This window comes from Cadophora gregata (assembly GCF_030347475.1).
Source record: "Cadophora gregata isolate MNR1 chromosome Unknown scaffold_12, whole genome shotgun sequence".
NCBI lineage: Eukaryota > Fungi > Ascomycota > Leotiomycetes > Helotiales > Ploettnerulaceae > Cadophora > Cadophora gregata.
The window spans coordinates 912,170-927,857 of record NW_026695935.1 but is presented as its reverse complement, the minus strand read 5'-3'; the positions used below and the strand labels follow the sequence as shown (position 1 = coordinate 927,857).

The 15,688-nt window shown below is 49.9% G+C and overlaps 4 protein-coding genes across 4 annotated transcripts; 1 reads left to right on the top strand and 3 right to left on the bottom strand.

Annotated features, from left to right (window-relative positions):
- Positions 1 to 1,006: 1,006 nt before the first annotated feature.
- RSP5 (NEDD4 E3 ubiquitin-protein ligase) lies at positions 1,007 to 3,753 on the bottom strand (the record flags this gene model as incomplete). Its single annotated transcript, XM_058496437.1, has 7 exons — positions 1,007 to 1,106; positions 1,157 to 3,158; positions 3,214 to 3,347; positions 3,398 to 3,503; positions 3,558 to 3,596; positions 3,642 to 3,664; positions 3,716 to 3,753. The coding sequence occupies 7 exons, from the start codon at positions 3,751 to 3,753 to the stop codon at positions 1,007 to 1,009; spliced, it is 2,442 nt and encodes an 813-aa protein (XP_058353688.1).
- A 1,698-nt stretch (positions 3,754 to 5,451) lies between these two features.
- On the bottom strand, positions 5,452 to 6,330 carry SGN1 (cytoplasmic RNA-binding protein; the record flags this gene model as incomplete). Its single annotated transcript, XM_058496436.1, has 4 exons — positions 5,452 to 5,637; positions 5,692 to 5,779; positions 5,948 to 6,204; positions 6,265 to 6,330. 4 exons carry the CDS (start codon positions 6,328 to 6,330, stop codon positions 5,452 to 5,454), a joined length of 597 nt encoding a protein of 198 aa, XP_058353687.1.
- Positions 6,331 to 8,750: 2,420 nt separating this feature from the next.
- ONS95_003145 (uncharacterized protein) lies at positions 8,751 to 10,589 on the bottom strand (the record flags this gene model as incomplete). Its single annotated transcript, XM_058496435.1, has 1 exon — positions 8,751 to 10,589. One exon carries the CDS (start codon positions 10,587 to 10,589, stop codon positions 8,751 to 8,753), a length of 1,839 nt encoding a protein of 612 aa, XP_058353686.1.
- A 3,942-nt stretch (positions 10,590 to 14,531) lies between these two features.
- On the top strand, positions 14,532 to 15,518 carry ONS95_003144 (uncharacterized protein; the record flags this gene model as incomplete). The annotated part of the gene is made up of 2 exons (XM_058496434.1): positions 14,532 to 15,436; positions 15,488 to 15,518. The coding sequence occupies 2 exons, from the start codon at positions 14,532 to 14,534 to the stop codon at positions 15,516 to 15,518; spliced, it is 936 nt and encodes a 311-aa protein (XP_058353685.1).
- Between the last annotated feature and the right edge of the window lie 170 nt (positions 15,519 to 15,688).

Here is a 15,688-nt window from a genome sequence, read left to right as displayed (position 1 = left end):
GCTACGAGGCACAAGAAAGCAGTGGTTGAGGAAATGGGGTCTGTGATTGGGTGATCTGCCGTGACTGGGTATCGCAGAGCGGCAACTGCAGGTCACTACAGTACTACATTAGCAACCGCCGAGCCATCCATGTCCATGTCCATGTCCACGTCCATCCTTGTCATTGTGGGGGAGTACTCGAAGAGTACGAGTAGGAGGATTAAGGTCGATGTTCATCTCAGTGTCCAGAAACTCCAGACGCGGACATCGGGACTGAACAGTCTGAGGATGCCCATGCCCATGCCCATGCCAATGCCATGAAGCGAGGAAGGCATGGCATGATACTGGACGAGAAGGGACAATGTGCAGCCCTGTACTCGGCGGATTCTCAAGAGCAGACACGATGCCTGGAGCCTTCCATCACCCAGGCTCAGGCTCAGGCTCAGGCTCAGGCTCAGGCTCGGCAGGCACCACGAATACTGCATGTCTGGATTATCAGCCGTCCGGGATCTTGAACGCCCTCAAGATTAGCGCGCAATGCTTAAATTGATGCCCCTGGGCCCTGACCATGACATCCCGCGCACGAGTTCACCCGTCACGACCTTGCTCGAGATGGTAAAGCATCTGGGCGATCAGAGTGCGACAGACTGCCACCTGTTTGTAGATTACTGTACTAATTCGCCCAAGTGCTTGCCACAAAGGAGCGATGGCGCGGGCCGAGATTATGTTGAAGAACCACGGAGGTAGACAAATTCTTCTTCAGGCTTTACTTGATTGAGACAATGCAGGAAGGATACATTTATGCCATTCAAACGAAACCGCGTTCCCACTAGACATGCAGGGTCACCAATCTTTCCTTTTGGCGAGAAAGGTCTAAATACAGATGAATCCTCGATTCAAAACCGATCATTCAATTATGCGCGTATGTTCGGTACCACCTAAGCTCCATGAGGCCAAGTCTCCACCGGACTTCCAGCTGCGCAATAAAAGAACATCGTGATATAAAAGAAAGACAGATTATACCCAATCACTCCTGCCCAAAGCCCATAGTCTCTTCTACTGCCATCGTCAATTTCGTTTGTAGTGCTTCTAGGGATTTATACGGGGGAAGGTCGAGTCGGTTGAAGCTAGGTTAAGTCAGCAGTTAGTCCGATAACAGGAACTCATGACCGCTTACCAGGTGTGTGACTTGGGGAGATTGTTAAATTCTCCCGCCTTCTCAATAGTGAACCTCCTAGGACCGTCACTTCCTTGAAGATCTTTGAATCCGTTAACAGGAATTCGAGATGTTCCAGTTGCGAATTGCAGAAGCCGGGATTTCTGTTCCCCATCCCAGCTGCGAATTGTCTGCCAGAAGAATTTGATGACCTCATCCGACTCAGTATATCCTCTGTAGTCGGTGTGCTTCTTCCAATCCTCAACATCGATTTCGGCAATACCGCCAATCAGTAACTCCAACTCTCGCTCATCGAAGACATTGACAAGCTCGGCAGGAATGAGCTCGTGGAAGCCAGTGATGAAAGCCTGGAATTGCTCGTCGATACGCTTCTGGATTCTCCACTTGACCATGAGGTCAACGTACTCCTTTTTGTTTTCGTCTGTGACCTCAATATCACGTCCACCTGGCTTCAAGTCCTCCACATTAGTGACACCGAATCTCTCGTCTTCGGTCGAGAAAGTCTGCTCTAAAACACCCTCGATAGAGTTATCAAGCATCCATTGAAGACTGCGGTGGAAGTCGGCATCAACTCCCTCCATATCGGAGAGTGCCACAGCTTTATTGAGCATCATCTTGTACAGAGCGCCAATGAAAAATGCATCAAGGAAACGACGATGGAATATAGCAAGACCGACTACACGACCGATAAACTTGAAGTAGTTGAGATGCTCTGGATTGATACCGGAGTGAGGATTGATCTGGAGGGTGTAATTATCGTGGGCGGAGTACTCGAACAGGCAGTAGAAAGGGTTGAACATTTCGTGGGACAATAGGAAGAAGAACTCTCTGGAAAGTCCACCATAATCGAGACCATCTTCTCCGTCAAACTTGATCATAAGCCGTTTCTTCAAGTCCGTTGCAGATTGACGCATAATCTCAGCATATGAGTCTTCGAAGATATGAGACCTTCGAACCTTGACATGACATTGCCCTGATAAAATACGAAGCGCTGGCTGAGATCGGAAGTAGATGAGCTTACGTCGGAAATCTCGCTTGTATTGAGGAACATTCTGGTCGAGAGAAGATGGGAGCCGAGGATCGTCCCAAGTGGTGGTTTTAGTGTTGTGGTCGACAAAGTATACTCGTGCAGTATTTGTCAGGCGCATTTCCCAGCCACTTGGCAATGGTCCCAGTTGGGAGACGGGCTGTTGCTGGATAGTGTTGTTCGCATTCTGGCCTCCATACATGCGAATGTACTGTTGCCGTCTTGGATCGACCCAAGTGGTCGTCCGGGTGTTATGATCCACAAAATACGCACGTCCTTCGGGAGTATGTCTTTGCTCCCATAACGGTGGAAGCTCACCTGTACCAGCTGTGGTGGCCCCGGTTGCCATCATTGTTGCTGAGTTGGGGGTACTCGATGCTGGTGGAGCTTGTGCCTGGTTGCTTGGAGAGTTAGCACCAGTTCGGTCCTCTGGCAGAGTACGATTCTGATGTCGTTGACGTTCGACCTGGGTGTTAGCATCACGTTCGTTCCTCTGGGTCTCTGCGGTCCCGGTAGCCGATGGGCGATTCCAGCTTGTAGACCGGGTATTATGATCAACGTAATATGTCCTGCCCAAGTTATCTTCTCGTCGTTCCCACCCAGCCGGTAATCTCCCTTGTGCATCCTCGAATGAACTAAAAGTCCCAGCCTGTCTAGCTGGACCTGCACCATTTGCATTTGCTGATGTGCCGGCGCTGCCGGCAGCGGGTGCATGGCCTGGAGTTGGCCCTGTGACTGTGGATCCATTCGCCATGACCACGTTAGACGGTTGAGGAGTGAGAGCAGAGGTAGAGGCGCCTTGGAGAGTGGATCCTTGGGGAGTAGCCAAAGAAGGTCGGCTTGTGTTGGAAGGTCCCGCGCCAGCTGCTTGGTTGCCTCGAGGCGGGGAGTCTAAGTTCGTAGAGAGATTGATGATGAGCTTCCCATGCACGACCAAGTTATCAGTAGATTTCTTGAGATCACGAGTGAGCATCTCTGTGAATATTTCAGTCAATATGAAGCTGTCGCATTGACGACGAGTATTACTCACGATCCTGTGTCGTAGAAAAGTCAACGACGTCTCCCACTCGAACATTGATAACACCAAGAAATCCTTGGTCCTTCTTCTTGAACTTCTTCTGGTCAAATATTTGAACTGCTAGGATACTGTCTTCATTGGCACGTCTAGTATAGTTTTAGTTCTTGTCCACTTTCATGTCCAATCCTCTGCTTACAGGTCGAAGCTCTCGTTCCAGTATGGATTGAGGGTTCTCTTAATCACTGTCGTCGTTTTGGTCTGTTCGCCGCCAAGGGTCGCCACAGCGAAGGGATCCGGAAATCCTGATCAGGGCTATCAGTATGCTTCAATCAAGACATCGTTTTGCTGTGACGTACTAAATACATCGCGCTTGTAAAGTCCATCCGCCGCAATGACTACGTAAGGTTAGAGCAAGTTCCGCGGATTGAGAGGGGTCGTACTAGTTAATCGCAAGTTGGGTTGCCTAGAAGGATGTCAGTTGTGGTATCAGGCTGGTCGATGGGGTTAGACGTACGCTGGCAAGCTCGAATCTATCCTACTACTACTCGCCATGGTCGGGGAGAGCTAGATGAAGCTGGCACTGTCGACTGGGTTTCGAGTATGAATCTGCGAATGTGTTCACAGACGATTCAGATCGATTTCAAAGGTCTTTGCAGATGTAGTCGTCAGTTCGATGGAGTAGGTGCAAGCAAGTCGCTGTGAATGGGGCTGTGCAGGTGACAGAGGCGGCGCTGCCAACCGCAAGCACAAGGTCTGACGAAGCGTTGGTCAATATTTGTCAAGTCGTGATATTCGCAACATTGGACAAAGAGTCCTGGATTCACGGTATGTGGTCTCGCATCAATAGGAATGGGATTTCGTCTTGTCGAAAGAGCAGTGAGGGTAGAGGCAGAGGCAGGGACGAAGGGCCCGTCGTTGATGAGGCGAGGCGAGACACCACCCCGCCGCTAAGCTAAGATGCCTGAGGTCAGAACTGGGTGAGCAAGAGGAAGAGGAGCGGGCGAGGGAGAGACAAGATGATGTAGACAAGCGAGAGAAGTCGACCAAGGGTTGTTTCGTAAAAATAGCGAGGCGATCTAAAACAGGAACATCTTCGCACCGTTCTATCGTCAATTCCACGAGATGTGCACCGTTTGTTGACAAAACACTACGATAGAATAATTCATGTTCCGTTGCAGCAGTGTGGATCAACTCTTTGGGCACCAAAGATCTGGACGAGTCAAAATGGATAGGTATATAGTGCTGGCTTGCCAATAACTATGCCTATAGTCACCTTAGATACGCCTTTGGAAGCCCTCACTCGCGGACAGATGGATTCTGGGAGTGTCATGGAGGTGCCTACGTAGTGGGCATTCAGCTTGACTAGATAAATCCTTAAAAACCTGGGTCGCTGGCAGTGTCTTCAAAAGAATGCTTGAAGTCTTTGGGAAGCTGTTTACCCAACAGCTTCGTCCTTGATTGCTCCGAACAACGAGGGAGGCGAGTTGTGGTGATTTTTAATGATGACGAACAGCTAGCTGGGTAAGAAAACTTAGAAATTAAAACAACTTTTTTCTTCTTTTTTTTTACCCTGCCATGGAATAATTGAGAAGCTTCGCAAGAAGAAAAGGGAACCTATCACAAATGTCAGCTCAACAAAGGAATCTTCAATAGCAATGTCTCGCACCATGATGACGGAGATGCCGTCAAGAACCATGGCATTCTTTGCGTGTCTTCCAACCAGCTGGTAAGCGACGACGAAGGTGCCAGAAATCATGGCGGCAGCGCTGCGCTTTCTCCTTACCATACATCTTTTGACGTAAGCGTCTATTTTGCTAGTCGAGTATCAAGCTAACTTAGAATCTTCTCAGCAATACTCTAAGTCGCAGTAAGTCCGTTACCAAAGCAAGCACGATTTATTGATAATCAAATAGAGCGAGCATGTTCCAGTCTCTATCAAAGTCAATCATCAAGAGTATCCATTCCGCCATTTTCATTAAGCAGTAAAGAAGAACCTCCGTCCGCTCCTCAAATAGACGCCATTCTGTATCTAGGTATCTCAAGAGTGGAAATACGACACTTCATTTGAAAATCAAATCGAAATCCCAATGAATCCGTCACTCAGTGTTGGAGGATACTTAGCGACCCTTGTCGAAGCTGCTCCATGTAAGTTCATGCCATTTCAGCCAGAGACCTATCGTACGCTTTCCAACCCTCGCCCTCCAATTCCATTAAACTGGAAATCATTGAGAAGAAACCTCCTCGGCACAATTAATATGGAGCAAAACCACGTCCACGGTTACCTCTGTAACCGCCGCGGTACCCACCACCACCTCCTCTTGGAGCATAGCCCGTATCAAAGCCACGGCCTCGACCACGACCGCGACCTGGACCTCCTCGACCACCCCGACCACCACCGCGTGTCATACCTGGGACATTGGTACGCTTGGGAACGACCTGCAACGAATATCAGTGAGGTTGGAGGGAAGAACAGAGGGAAGCTTGTCCAACCTTCAAGTTACGTCCTCTGAAGACGCTCTCGTTGAGAACAAGCGCTTGGGCAACGAGACTTGGCTCTGTGAACTCCACGTACGCATACCTGCATATCCTGATTAGCATCCATCTCTTGCCAGGCAGCGTTTCTTGCTCGTATTTTTCTTCCAAGTCAAAGGTGAGCAGCAGGCAATGTGCACATGGCGTGGCATAAGTATGTAGGTAGCCATGTATTCAAGTGCTCGAGAATCGGAAAGGTGGCGGAGGAACGAACCCCTTGGGATGGCCAGTGAACTTGTCCAACAGGATGGTAACCCGATTGATGGAGCCACAGCTTTGGAAATGGGCTTGAATCTCCTCCGGCGAGGCGGCGTAGTCGACGTTGCCAACGAATATACTTCTCGAGTCGATGTCCTCCTTGTCCTCTGACAGATCATGGCTCTGCTGATCCAACGTCGCCTGCATCTCTCGAAGTTTAGCTGCCTCCTCTTCCATCTCTGCTACACGCTTCTTCATCGCTGAGATCTCCTCCTGTCAGGAACACGTCAGAAAAGCTTTTGTGGAAGATGTCTCGAGGGGATAGAGCTGTACCTCATCATTACCCTCCTCATCGTGGGCCATAATTTCGTCTTGGACCTTGGGCTCTGTATCTGCCATCTTGAATCGTGTTCAAGAGGCAATGCTTTGGAAAGTTTGCTTGCAGACTGAAAGGATGCCTGGATTTGAAAGACAGGAGGACACTGTCAGTTCTAGTTAAGCAGATATTAGCGAGAGTCTTCTATTTGCTGCTGAGGAGTCAGAGGTTGAATTGACTCAAAAGGTGAATCCCAAGTTGTAAATCGAAAGCTATTGTATAAACGCAAACCCTTGCTGCATGCAGCCTCGGCGGACGGTCGAACAAAGGAGAATAATCAAATGGCGGCAGAAGAGTCCAAATGAGAAACAAATACGTACCAGCTAAAGTCTTGTTCCAAAGAAATGTTGACTGGACAATACTGCAGACAGAAACCGCAGGTGGTCGAAGCTTGGCGACGGCACGCGAGGCTGTTGCAGATGAGGTGCAGCACATTTTCGTCATTCCGGCACAGAATGCCAAGCATCGAGGGTCAACAGGGCTTGGATCCTCCACTCTGGTCAATATCAAACTCTCTTCAGCAACAGAAAAATCTGCTTTGATAACATACTGACTATCTCTGCTACACAGAAAAGCTTAGATTACTGCTACAAGGTAGTCTCCACTGGCAAGACTGTTGGATTATATAAGTATCAGCAACGGGACCAAACCCGTCTCAATCGAGCCGATAAGAGCAATGCGCCATTACGAAAGCACGGAAATTTTGCCTGGGGCTCTCACATACATTGGCGTCTGCGAAATCATCTGCAATACACCGTGGTAGATGATCCCCACCTGGACGGAAGAGGAGAGCAGATATTCAAGACATCATTGACAATCAGTACACGCCAAAAGCCTATCTCAACATCCCCCCAAATTCCAACTCCCCACCCCGCCACGATGTCCTCAAGCTCTCAACCACTCCTCTGCACCCATTCCACCCCCAGCTCTACGAGTAACTCCTCCACCTCCCCCTTCCCCTCCCGTAATCCACCAGCCTACAAATCTGTCTACCTCACCTGCCACTGCAAAACAAAATCCTTCCTCTCCTCCCGCTATCAGCACTGCCTAGTCCTCAGCCTCGTCGCCTGCGACCTGCTTGGCATTTTCGCTGAGATCCTAATTGAACTCTACCAATGCGACTTCCCAGACGCTTCACCAAAATGAAGTAATGTTACGAACGGCTTGGGGATTGCAGGATTGCTCTTCTCGTGTCTGTTTATGCTAGAATTGCTGCTAAACGTATGGGTCTTTGGGTGGCGGCGAGTTCCTGTTTTGTTCTATTCTGCCTCGGCCTTTTGTTTTCTGCTTTTATCTGCTTGTGTGTGTGTGCGTGTGTGTGTGTGCGAGTCGCACTCGTCCTGCCGTTCTCCTACCTTGTTTGCTACGCTCTTTGTGTTGGTTTAGAAGTGTGCATGGGGACTTCGAGCGAAAAAAGCCCTTGGGCTCATGGCTCGGGGACGTAGAAAGCAAGTTCTTACGTTCTGTACTTCCCCAGAGTTAAAGTAATTGTCGTTCTGATTCCCAACCATTCTCCATATTTCTCTCCTCCCAATTTCCACCTCGCTCACATCGTCCTCACAGATATTTCTCCTCCCGCTTCCGTGCCTTCGATGCGCTCGTAATCATCACCGGCTTCTTTGCCGACTTCCTCCTGCATGGCACCCTCGAAGAAGTAGCCTCCCTTGTCGTCGTACTGCGCTTATAGCGGTTCTTCAAGATTATAGAGGAGTTTAGTGTGGGTGCGCAGGAGCAGATGGATGGGTTAGAGATAAGGATCAGTGAGTTGGAGAAGGAGAATAGGCGGTTAAAAGGAGTAGTTGGGAGATTGAGGAGGAGTATAGGGAAGGGGAGTGAGTATGGCGATGTGGATGGGGCAGTGGAGGCGGTTGAGAGTCAGTTGGTACAATAATATAATGTTGTTTCTGCGTCATCAGATTGGTGAAGCAGATCATATTTTAGATTCACGTCTCGGTTCATTTCTCTAGCGTCATCTCAATACAGTTTCTCTAGATTAGTCTAAGCCCTCAAAAGCTTTAGTAATGTGCAAGGGCAATAATCGTATATTAATAGAGCCAAATGAACCAAGTGGTGCACCAGTTTCAAGTTGGGACGCTGCATTGTTTACTTCAAGCGACATCAAGCGATCGTCAAGTACTTGCAGATAATACATCCAATTGAGTGGTTGGCTAAGATACACATGCTGCCTGCATGAGCCGGCAAGCACTCATGCTGCAGTAAATGTAATGCCGTCTATCATACAGTAATGTCTAACGAAGAGAATGGTAGGTAGTGTTTCTAAGCTTTTGTTTCGGGTCCGTCCATCCCCACATAAATAATCAACGCTCGCTCGCTTCACAGAGTAGAGCGCAGAATAGACATCGTGCCTGTTGTCTCTCATCGTTTCCTGTGCTGTCCCACATATCGTTTCCGGTCCTTTCCCACATACAAGTGATGGGATTTCTCAAGCTTTCCGTGCCCGTCTGTCCCGTCCGGTCTCCTTCACTGGACTGACGAATGAGACGTGTTTGTCCTCTTTCCTCATCACGCTCCCCGCCCGATTCCTCAGTACGGTTCTCGGAATGACCTTTTCCATGTTGTCGTCGTCAATGTTGATCTCGGCAACGTCGCTATCCTCATCCTCATCTGCTGAGCTGGCGCTAGGAGCATCATCTCCTTCGTCGTACTCTCCATCATCACTGACCAAACTGGGTGCGTTGTTGCTGGCAACAGTATTCGGGCTGAGGTCGATTATTGAAGGTCCATCCATCATCTCCATGTCAACATCCAAGTCTTGATGCCCAGAGGCGTTGTTTTGAAGACGGCTTTCAGGTCTACCGTGATTCGCGGTGTTGATGATTGGCGTTGCGTGGAACATTCTCGGCGAAATAACACTCATTGCCGGTTGTCTTCTACCTTCAAGGCCCTTGCTGCTGCTTGGCCGTACAAATGGTGCTGGTGATACACCAGCACGAGCAGGTACACGCATAACAGGGAGTGGAGAGTTTGAACCATCGCTACCCAAAGGCCGTTTACCATCGCTGGCTTGATCTTCATCACTAAGTTCAGACTCCTCGTAGTCATCAAAGTCAACCTGTGTCTTAGCTTCACCAACAATCTCGTTGAGATTACCGGCAAAGCCTCTGTTACGCATGAGTTCTGAGAGGTGTGGTGTAGTAGAAGAAGGAACAAAGTTTGCGTTGGGTGTCGCAGGAACGTTGCGTGGCGTTTGAAGAGTGGCAGAAGGTATTGAAGTGACCCCAGGAAGGCTGCCTTGATTGTACATATCCAAAGACGCCTGGATACGTGACAGAAGTGCAGAATATGCCGCCTTGTCATACGGAGCGCTTCTGATCATAGGATGTACACCAGGTGCAACTGTTGGGGTCTTCTCCTCGCCGAGAAGGCGACCAGCTTCATCAAATTCAGCTGGGTGTCCACAGGCCACAGCAGCCTCTTCGTGGCTCTTGAAATCGCGACGATGAGAGATACGGCAATGATTGATGAAGCCCTGAGTACTAGAAAAGTCGTGCCGTTGACAGTCAATACAAATAAGCTTGACCCATTGACCGTCTCCACGTTTGAGGACACACGGTCCGGCCTTCTCTTTGACTGGGGGATAGCCATTAGGGAGTGCCTGAAGCTTCTGACTAGCAGTCCCTCTCTGAGATCGGGATTTGCTTGCAGGTGTACTACCCTCAGCGAAACTGTTCCTGGTATAACGACCGTCATGTATAGACTTCCCAGCGCGTGAGCCTTCTGAGCTTTCAGCTTCCACGCCATCAAAGCTGGGATCTGGAATGAGCCACTTGGTGTAGTGTCTTGAGTATGGACCATCCGTGACTCCGAATGGGGGAGCCCACTTCGGAACACGGTCTCTTGGCCATACAGCCGGACCAGTACCGTTACTAACATCTTCCAGCGACAAAGGATTTGCCACAGACGGTGGAAAGGGAATCAAATGACAGCGACGCAGTTGCTCCAAAGCAGCCTGGCATTTGGCAAGCTCTTGGTTGATCAGGCGCAGTTCCTTATGCTTCAATAAGATCTCGAGGCTGAACTGAGATTCGATAGCATCACGTATCCGACTCTTGGGATCGAGGGGCTGCAAACTCTCATTTACTGCTTCCTGTCCCGAGACATCTAGCACGACTTCAGTCGTCGGACTCGATTTCCTCCTTTTGGCGTCAGGCGCATCATCACCTTGCTCTATCCCGGATTTGCCCTCGTCGAGACTACTCCTCCTGCGTTTCCCGAGGCCGTTCGAAGTTATCTCAACCACAGGGCGAGTGGCGTTAGCCATTTTCAAGTCTTGCGGTCCATTTACCACCTTGTCGCAACCCCTGGATTCGGAAATCCAAGAACTGAGTCTAAACATTCGCATGCAGTTCCGGCCCAAGTCCGATCGCAACAGTGGCGCGACCCGGCGCTGGAGAAGATGTTGATGTGGTTGCAAAGTCTGCGCTGCAACTATAACCCATACATGGGTTGTGCTGAAGTGATGCGACGATGATGTTGCTATTGTTGTTGATCGCCAGGTGTCAATCTGACGGGCGGCGATGCACTAGCGTTCGGGGAGTTTCGCTGACGTCGATGCGAGCCCCTTTAAATGCTCACTCAAATCAGCTCACCCCAACAACAATCGTACAGCAGCGAGCGGACGAGCGGGCGCCGCGATAATTCGTACAGGAAGAGAATCAATTACAGGTCGCGTCGAGGAGTGGCGAGCACAAATAGAGGCACAGAGAATCGAATGTTAGCCGTTGTGGCGTGGGTGAGTGAGGTGGATGTGGTTGTGGTTGTGGTTGTGGTTGTTTTGCGACCGGGAATGGCGCGAAGCAGTGATTTAATGACGAGACAAATCTGTTGCGCTGAAAGGAACAACAAAGATAAGGAGACCCGGAGCCGGAGGGAAGGCGGGCGGGCGGGCGGGTGGTATTACAAGGAAGATAGGAAGAGAGTCGTGAAGGGCGTAAATAATAGAAGTAAGAAGTGTAAGGTATTAATACGGAAAGTCTGAAGGTGCAGTTGTGCAGTGGTGGAGCAGGAAAGAAGTTGGGTTGACGGCTGTTGCAGTGATGTGTTGGGTTGAGATGGTCTGTCTGGAAGGAAGGGGATGGAAAGATTTGGGGGATGGCGCTTTCGGTTTGGCGGGCGGTGCGGGCGATGGCGATGGGCGTGGGCGTGGGCAGAGCAAGAGCAAGGCAGTAAGAGTAAGAGTGGAAGGCAAGGAAAGGACGCCTGGGGCTGGGCTGGGCTGGGCTGGCTGCTGGGATACTGGAGGCACGAAATTAGCGTAGATTTCCCTTGGCGGAATGGCCGGCCATGGGCCATGGATGGGAGAGGCGAGAGAGGGTCAGCTAAGGTATTGACGCAGCCGGGGGCCGTGGCAAGGGAGGCAAGGATGGGACAAGGGGTACTGATACACCCTCCCCCAAAAACGATACGCCCCCCCCCTGTGGGGCAGCTTCAACCAGTTATATCCTCAAGCCCTCCCACTAGCGGATTATCCTTCTTCCATGTGACCTCGAACAACACCAAAAATACTCTGTTTGTAAATATCCGCTGCGCTCGGCATCTAAAACTCTAGCTATATTTTTGTGAGATTCGTGTCTACCGCGCAAGGGACTTACTCTCTCACAGCCCTTCGTAAGCTCCGGGGCTCGGGCATAGCGCCCTTGCTTGATAAATTCGAGTTGAATTGAACATCTTTGAGGTTCGCGAGTACTCATCTTGAAAAGGCTTAGAGGACCCACAGGGGGGAGTGTCGTTTTTGGGGTGGGGGGGGGGTGTAATTACCCGGGACAAGGATGACAAAGTGCTGGAAGGGGTTTGGGGAAACTCTCGCCAGTGCAGATATCGGTCCTGATTGGTCAACGGCTGCCATCCGCGGCTGTAACTAGGTAAATTTAGGTATGGGTGAATGCCAGTGGGGACAAGCTGCAGTTCGATGATTTGCGTGGGCCCGCATGGCATGAAGGGCAATACAGTAAGGGGAAGAATAATATTGTCAAACAATAGAGCTCATAGGTAGGTACTCTTCCATTATTGTGCAGGTGCGGGTGGTGTGTGGATTCCTACCGTCGTCTGCCTGCTTCGATTTTCCCAATCCTCATGGGGACAAGTACCTACAGTAGGTAGGTATGTATGGGACGCTTATCAAGGTGCATCGCATGGCATCGCATGCGATCGCGATGCATACCCGAGGAAGGTGTGTGCGAGGATTCAGAATCACTCGTCCTGATATTCCCTCATATCCATCCCATCAACATACGGGAGTATCTCATACCTTCGCGGCACTAAGAGACACACCTTGGATACTCGCTCGGACCTCCGATAGGACATTGCCCAAGATAACTCAGCACTGGCTGTTGCATTTGATCATCTCATCTTATCCCATCATCGAGGGGAAAAAGATTCTATCCTTCCAATCGGCCTCAACACCACATCCCATCCTGTCTCATTGTTCTGATAGATAGATAATATGGGAGAAAAGCAAAACTCCACAACGATGCAGAAGAGGCCGCGTGGGCTCGAGATGAGCTAAGCCCCCTCCTTTCCGAGAGGAAGAACTCCCTCGTCCTCTCACGCAACCATATCATAGATCGATTGTATCTATCCATGGTATCTTGCGCATCTGTTCGTTCGCTACTGTACAAACTCGGTCTCCTCGTTGGATCCTTCTTTGGGTAAGAAGAGGCTCCAGTCAACGGTCGAGGATCTGAGACCTGCCGCCCCGGTCATGCAGGCCCGGTCCACAGTGGTGACAGGTACCCTTGTAATCGTACCCTCACGCTAGATCGGTGGTGACTGAGCAGGCTTCGGCTGGGTGTGCAACCAGTCATCTGCTGCGCCGGAATATTTATTATATATTTACCTTGTTTGCGCAATTAGGTCTATTCATTCCTGGCTAGTCTTAGAGGCAGCCTTCTCTTTGCTCCCCAAGGAACAGTGTTACCTAGGTACTTTCCTATTAACCTCCAGACACATGAGGTTTCCGAGACTTCAACGGCAGTCTCCTCAAAATGCATGAATCCATGCAGAGGGTCTTTTCCTAAGCTTGGCTGTTTCTTTGTTTCTGATGGCCTGTACGAGTTCGAGGCTTCAGCGGGCATGTATGAAACCACAATCTGGTTGGCAAGCTGCCACGAGGACCTGGACCCGACTCAAATCAACCCCACCTGCATGAGGGGTCGCAGCTCCCCTGTCTCTCCCCAGTATTTGTTTTCCTGCCTTGTGTTTACTTCTCATCGTTCCCTCTTCCACAGTTACCTAATCCGTACTACTAGAAGTATCACAGCCTTCCCAACATCAGGCCAGTGTAGTGTAGATGGCATGTGAGATGTTCCTTGTATATCCCACACGGACTTGGAAACATGTCGTGAGTTGGGTTAAGGTTTGGAGCTTGGGTGACAAGCAGAGTTTTATTTGAAATATCTCGCGCATTCAAGATCTCGCTATCCAGGGAGTATCCCTCTGTTTCAGACCGAGCTCAGCAAGCTTTCTGTCATGAAAAGGCCAGGCAGGAATCATCTCTTCTCATTTTGTGCCTTCACTTCAGGTCTTCAAGTGTTTCCCATCAGGAGAATGGCCATAATGATTACGCCTATCAGGGTCACACCACTCACCGAAATGCACGGTTTCAGTCTGGGTTAATTTAGAAAGAATGTCCTAATTTCAACTGGGAAGTTACCTGACTTTTGACGACCAGCAGCCCACCTCTTTGTTCATGTGGAGAAGACAAGTAGATAGCTAGCCTGGCATGGATTTATTCATGGTAATGAGGAGAGGATCGGTAAAAATAAAATGAGCACAAAGTCAAGAACTAGGCAGGTACGCATATATTATAGGCGACGGTACACAACTTTCGTTGAATCAGAAAAGAAAGCATCACCAAGAATGCGTTGTAATTGTACCCTGCGTGCTTACAGCCTCGCAAACTAACGCCTCGCAAGTCGCAAGAAACATCAGTAGTTTCGGACAGACAGAACTAATCATGGCCATGACAGACCATAGCATCCGTTTCCTTGGTTCGCAATATCCTCTCAAAACCATGACTTTATTTTCAGCAAATCCTGCAAAAGCCGTGCATTCCATGAATTTCAACTAGAATTCCCTCCTCAGCCTCGTCGATAAGGCTGAATAGCTTCCAAACTTCTCCCGCCTCGCCAAATCATAAACTCAAACCTCGTCCTATCTCTCACCCTCCTCCTCCACTTATCAACGACGGCATCACCTCAACTCAATGGCACGCACAAAAGCCAAAGCCCGACGTGGACCAGACGGGCACGCATTCCGCGAAAATGCGGAGGAGAAGAAAGCTGCCGAACACGGATCTGGATCCGCAATCTCTGGAATTGGGAATGGGAATGTAAGTGGGAGTGGGAATGGAAAGAGGAAGAGGAATCGGGAACGCGATGGTGCGGGGATGGATCGAAAGGGACAGGCAGAATCTGCTCCGGAAAATACGGCAAAGAGGAGGAAAGGGTCTGGCGATGACGATGTGGTTGAGGAGAGCTTGCTTGTTGCGGCGGGAGATGGAGTCTCTGCAGCTCAAGATACAGACGACGCACCCAGCGACCCGCGGCCGAAATCTGCCCCCGAAGCGTCACTTCTAGTGCCTATCTTCCCCGGCCTGGAAACCACGCATACGGTCACAACGATGAGTATCATCTCGTCTTCGAACATCAATAAGAAGGTCTCGCGGATATTGGAGCTTTTGTCTGAGAAGCCTTCGGGAGGGGAGGGGAAGAAACATGCTGTGGTTATGCTGTATGCGAAAGCGCCGGTTGTGAGTAAAGTTGTGAGCGTGGCGGAGATTGTGAAGAGGGAGATTGCCAGGGAGGGAGGCAAGTGGTTTAGTTATTGTGTGGTGCAGGAGGTGATGGGTGAGAGGAAGGAAAGGGCGAAGGAGAAGGTGATAAGGACGGATAAGGCGACGAGAGCGAGCGGAAAGGAGGAACTCGCTGAGAATAGCAATGAAGATGAGGGGCAGGAGGGGGAGGAGGACGAAGAGGAGGCTTTTGAGGTTATGAAGACACCATTTGAGAGAGCCTTGGAAGTAGAGGGGAAGCCAAAGGTTAGGGCTATGCCGGTCTTGAGCTTGTACTTGTCGAGGATTAGGATTGAGACGTTAAGGATGAAATATGGGTATGTTTCAACCCATTGCCTTTACGAAAAACACCCACTAACATCAAATAGTGAACAGACAAATGCTCAGGATGTAGAATAAGATGGGTCATGCAGTGCACGCATTGGCGTTAGGAAGTCTCCTTGAAAAAAGAGTTCTTAAGATACCCCACAAATGGCAATTTTCAGGCGATGGACAGCTCAAAATAGGCAATTCTTTGATTATGTTTGTTCAAGATACAAAGCCATACTGTAATTGCTCACACTGTTGCA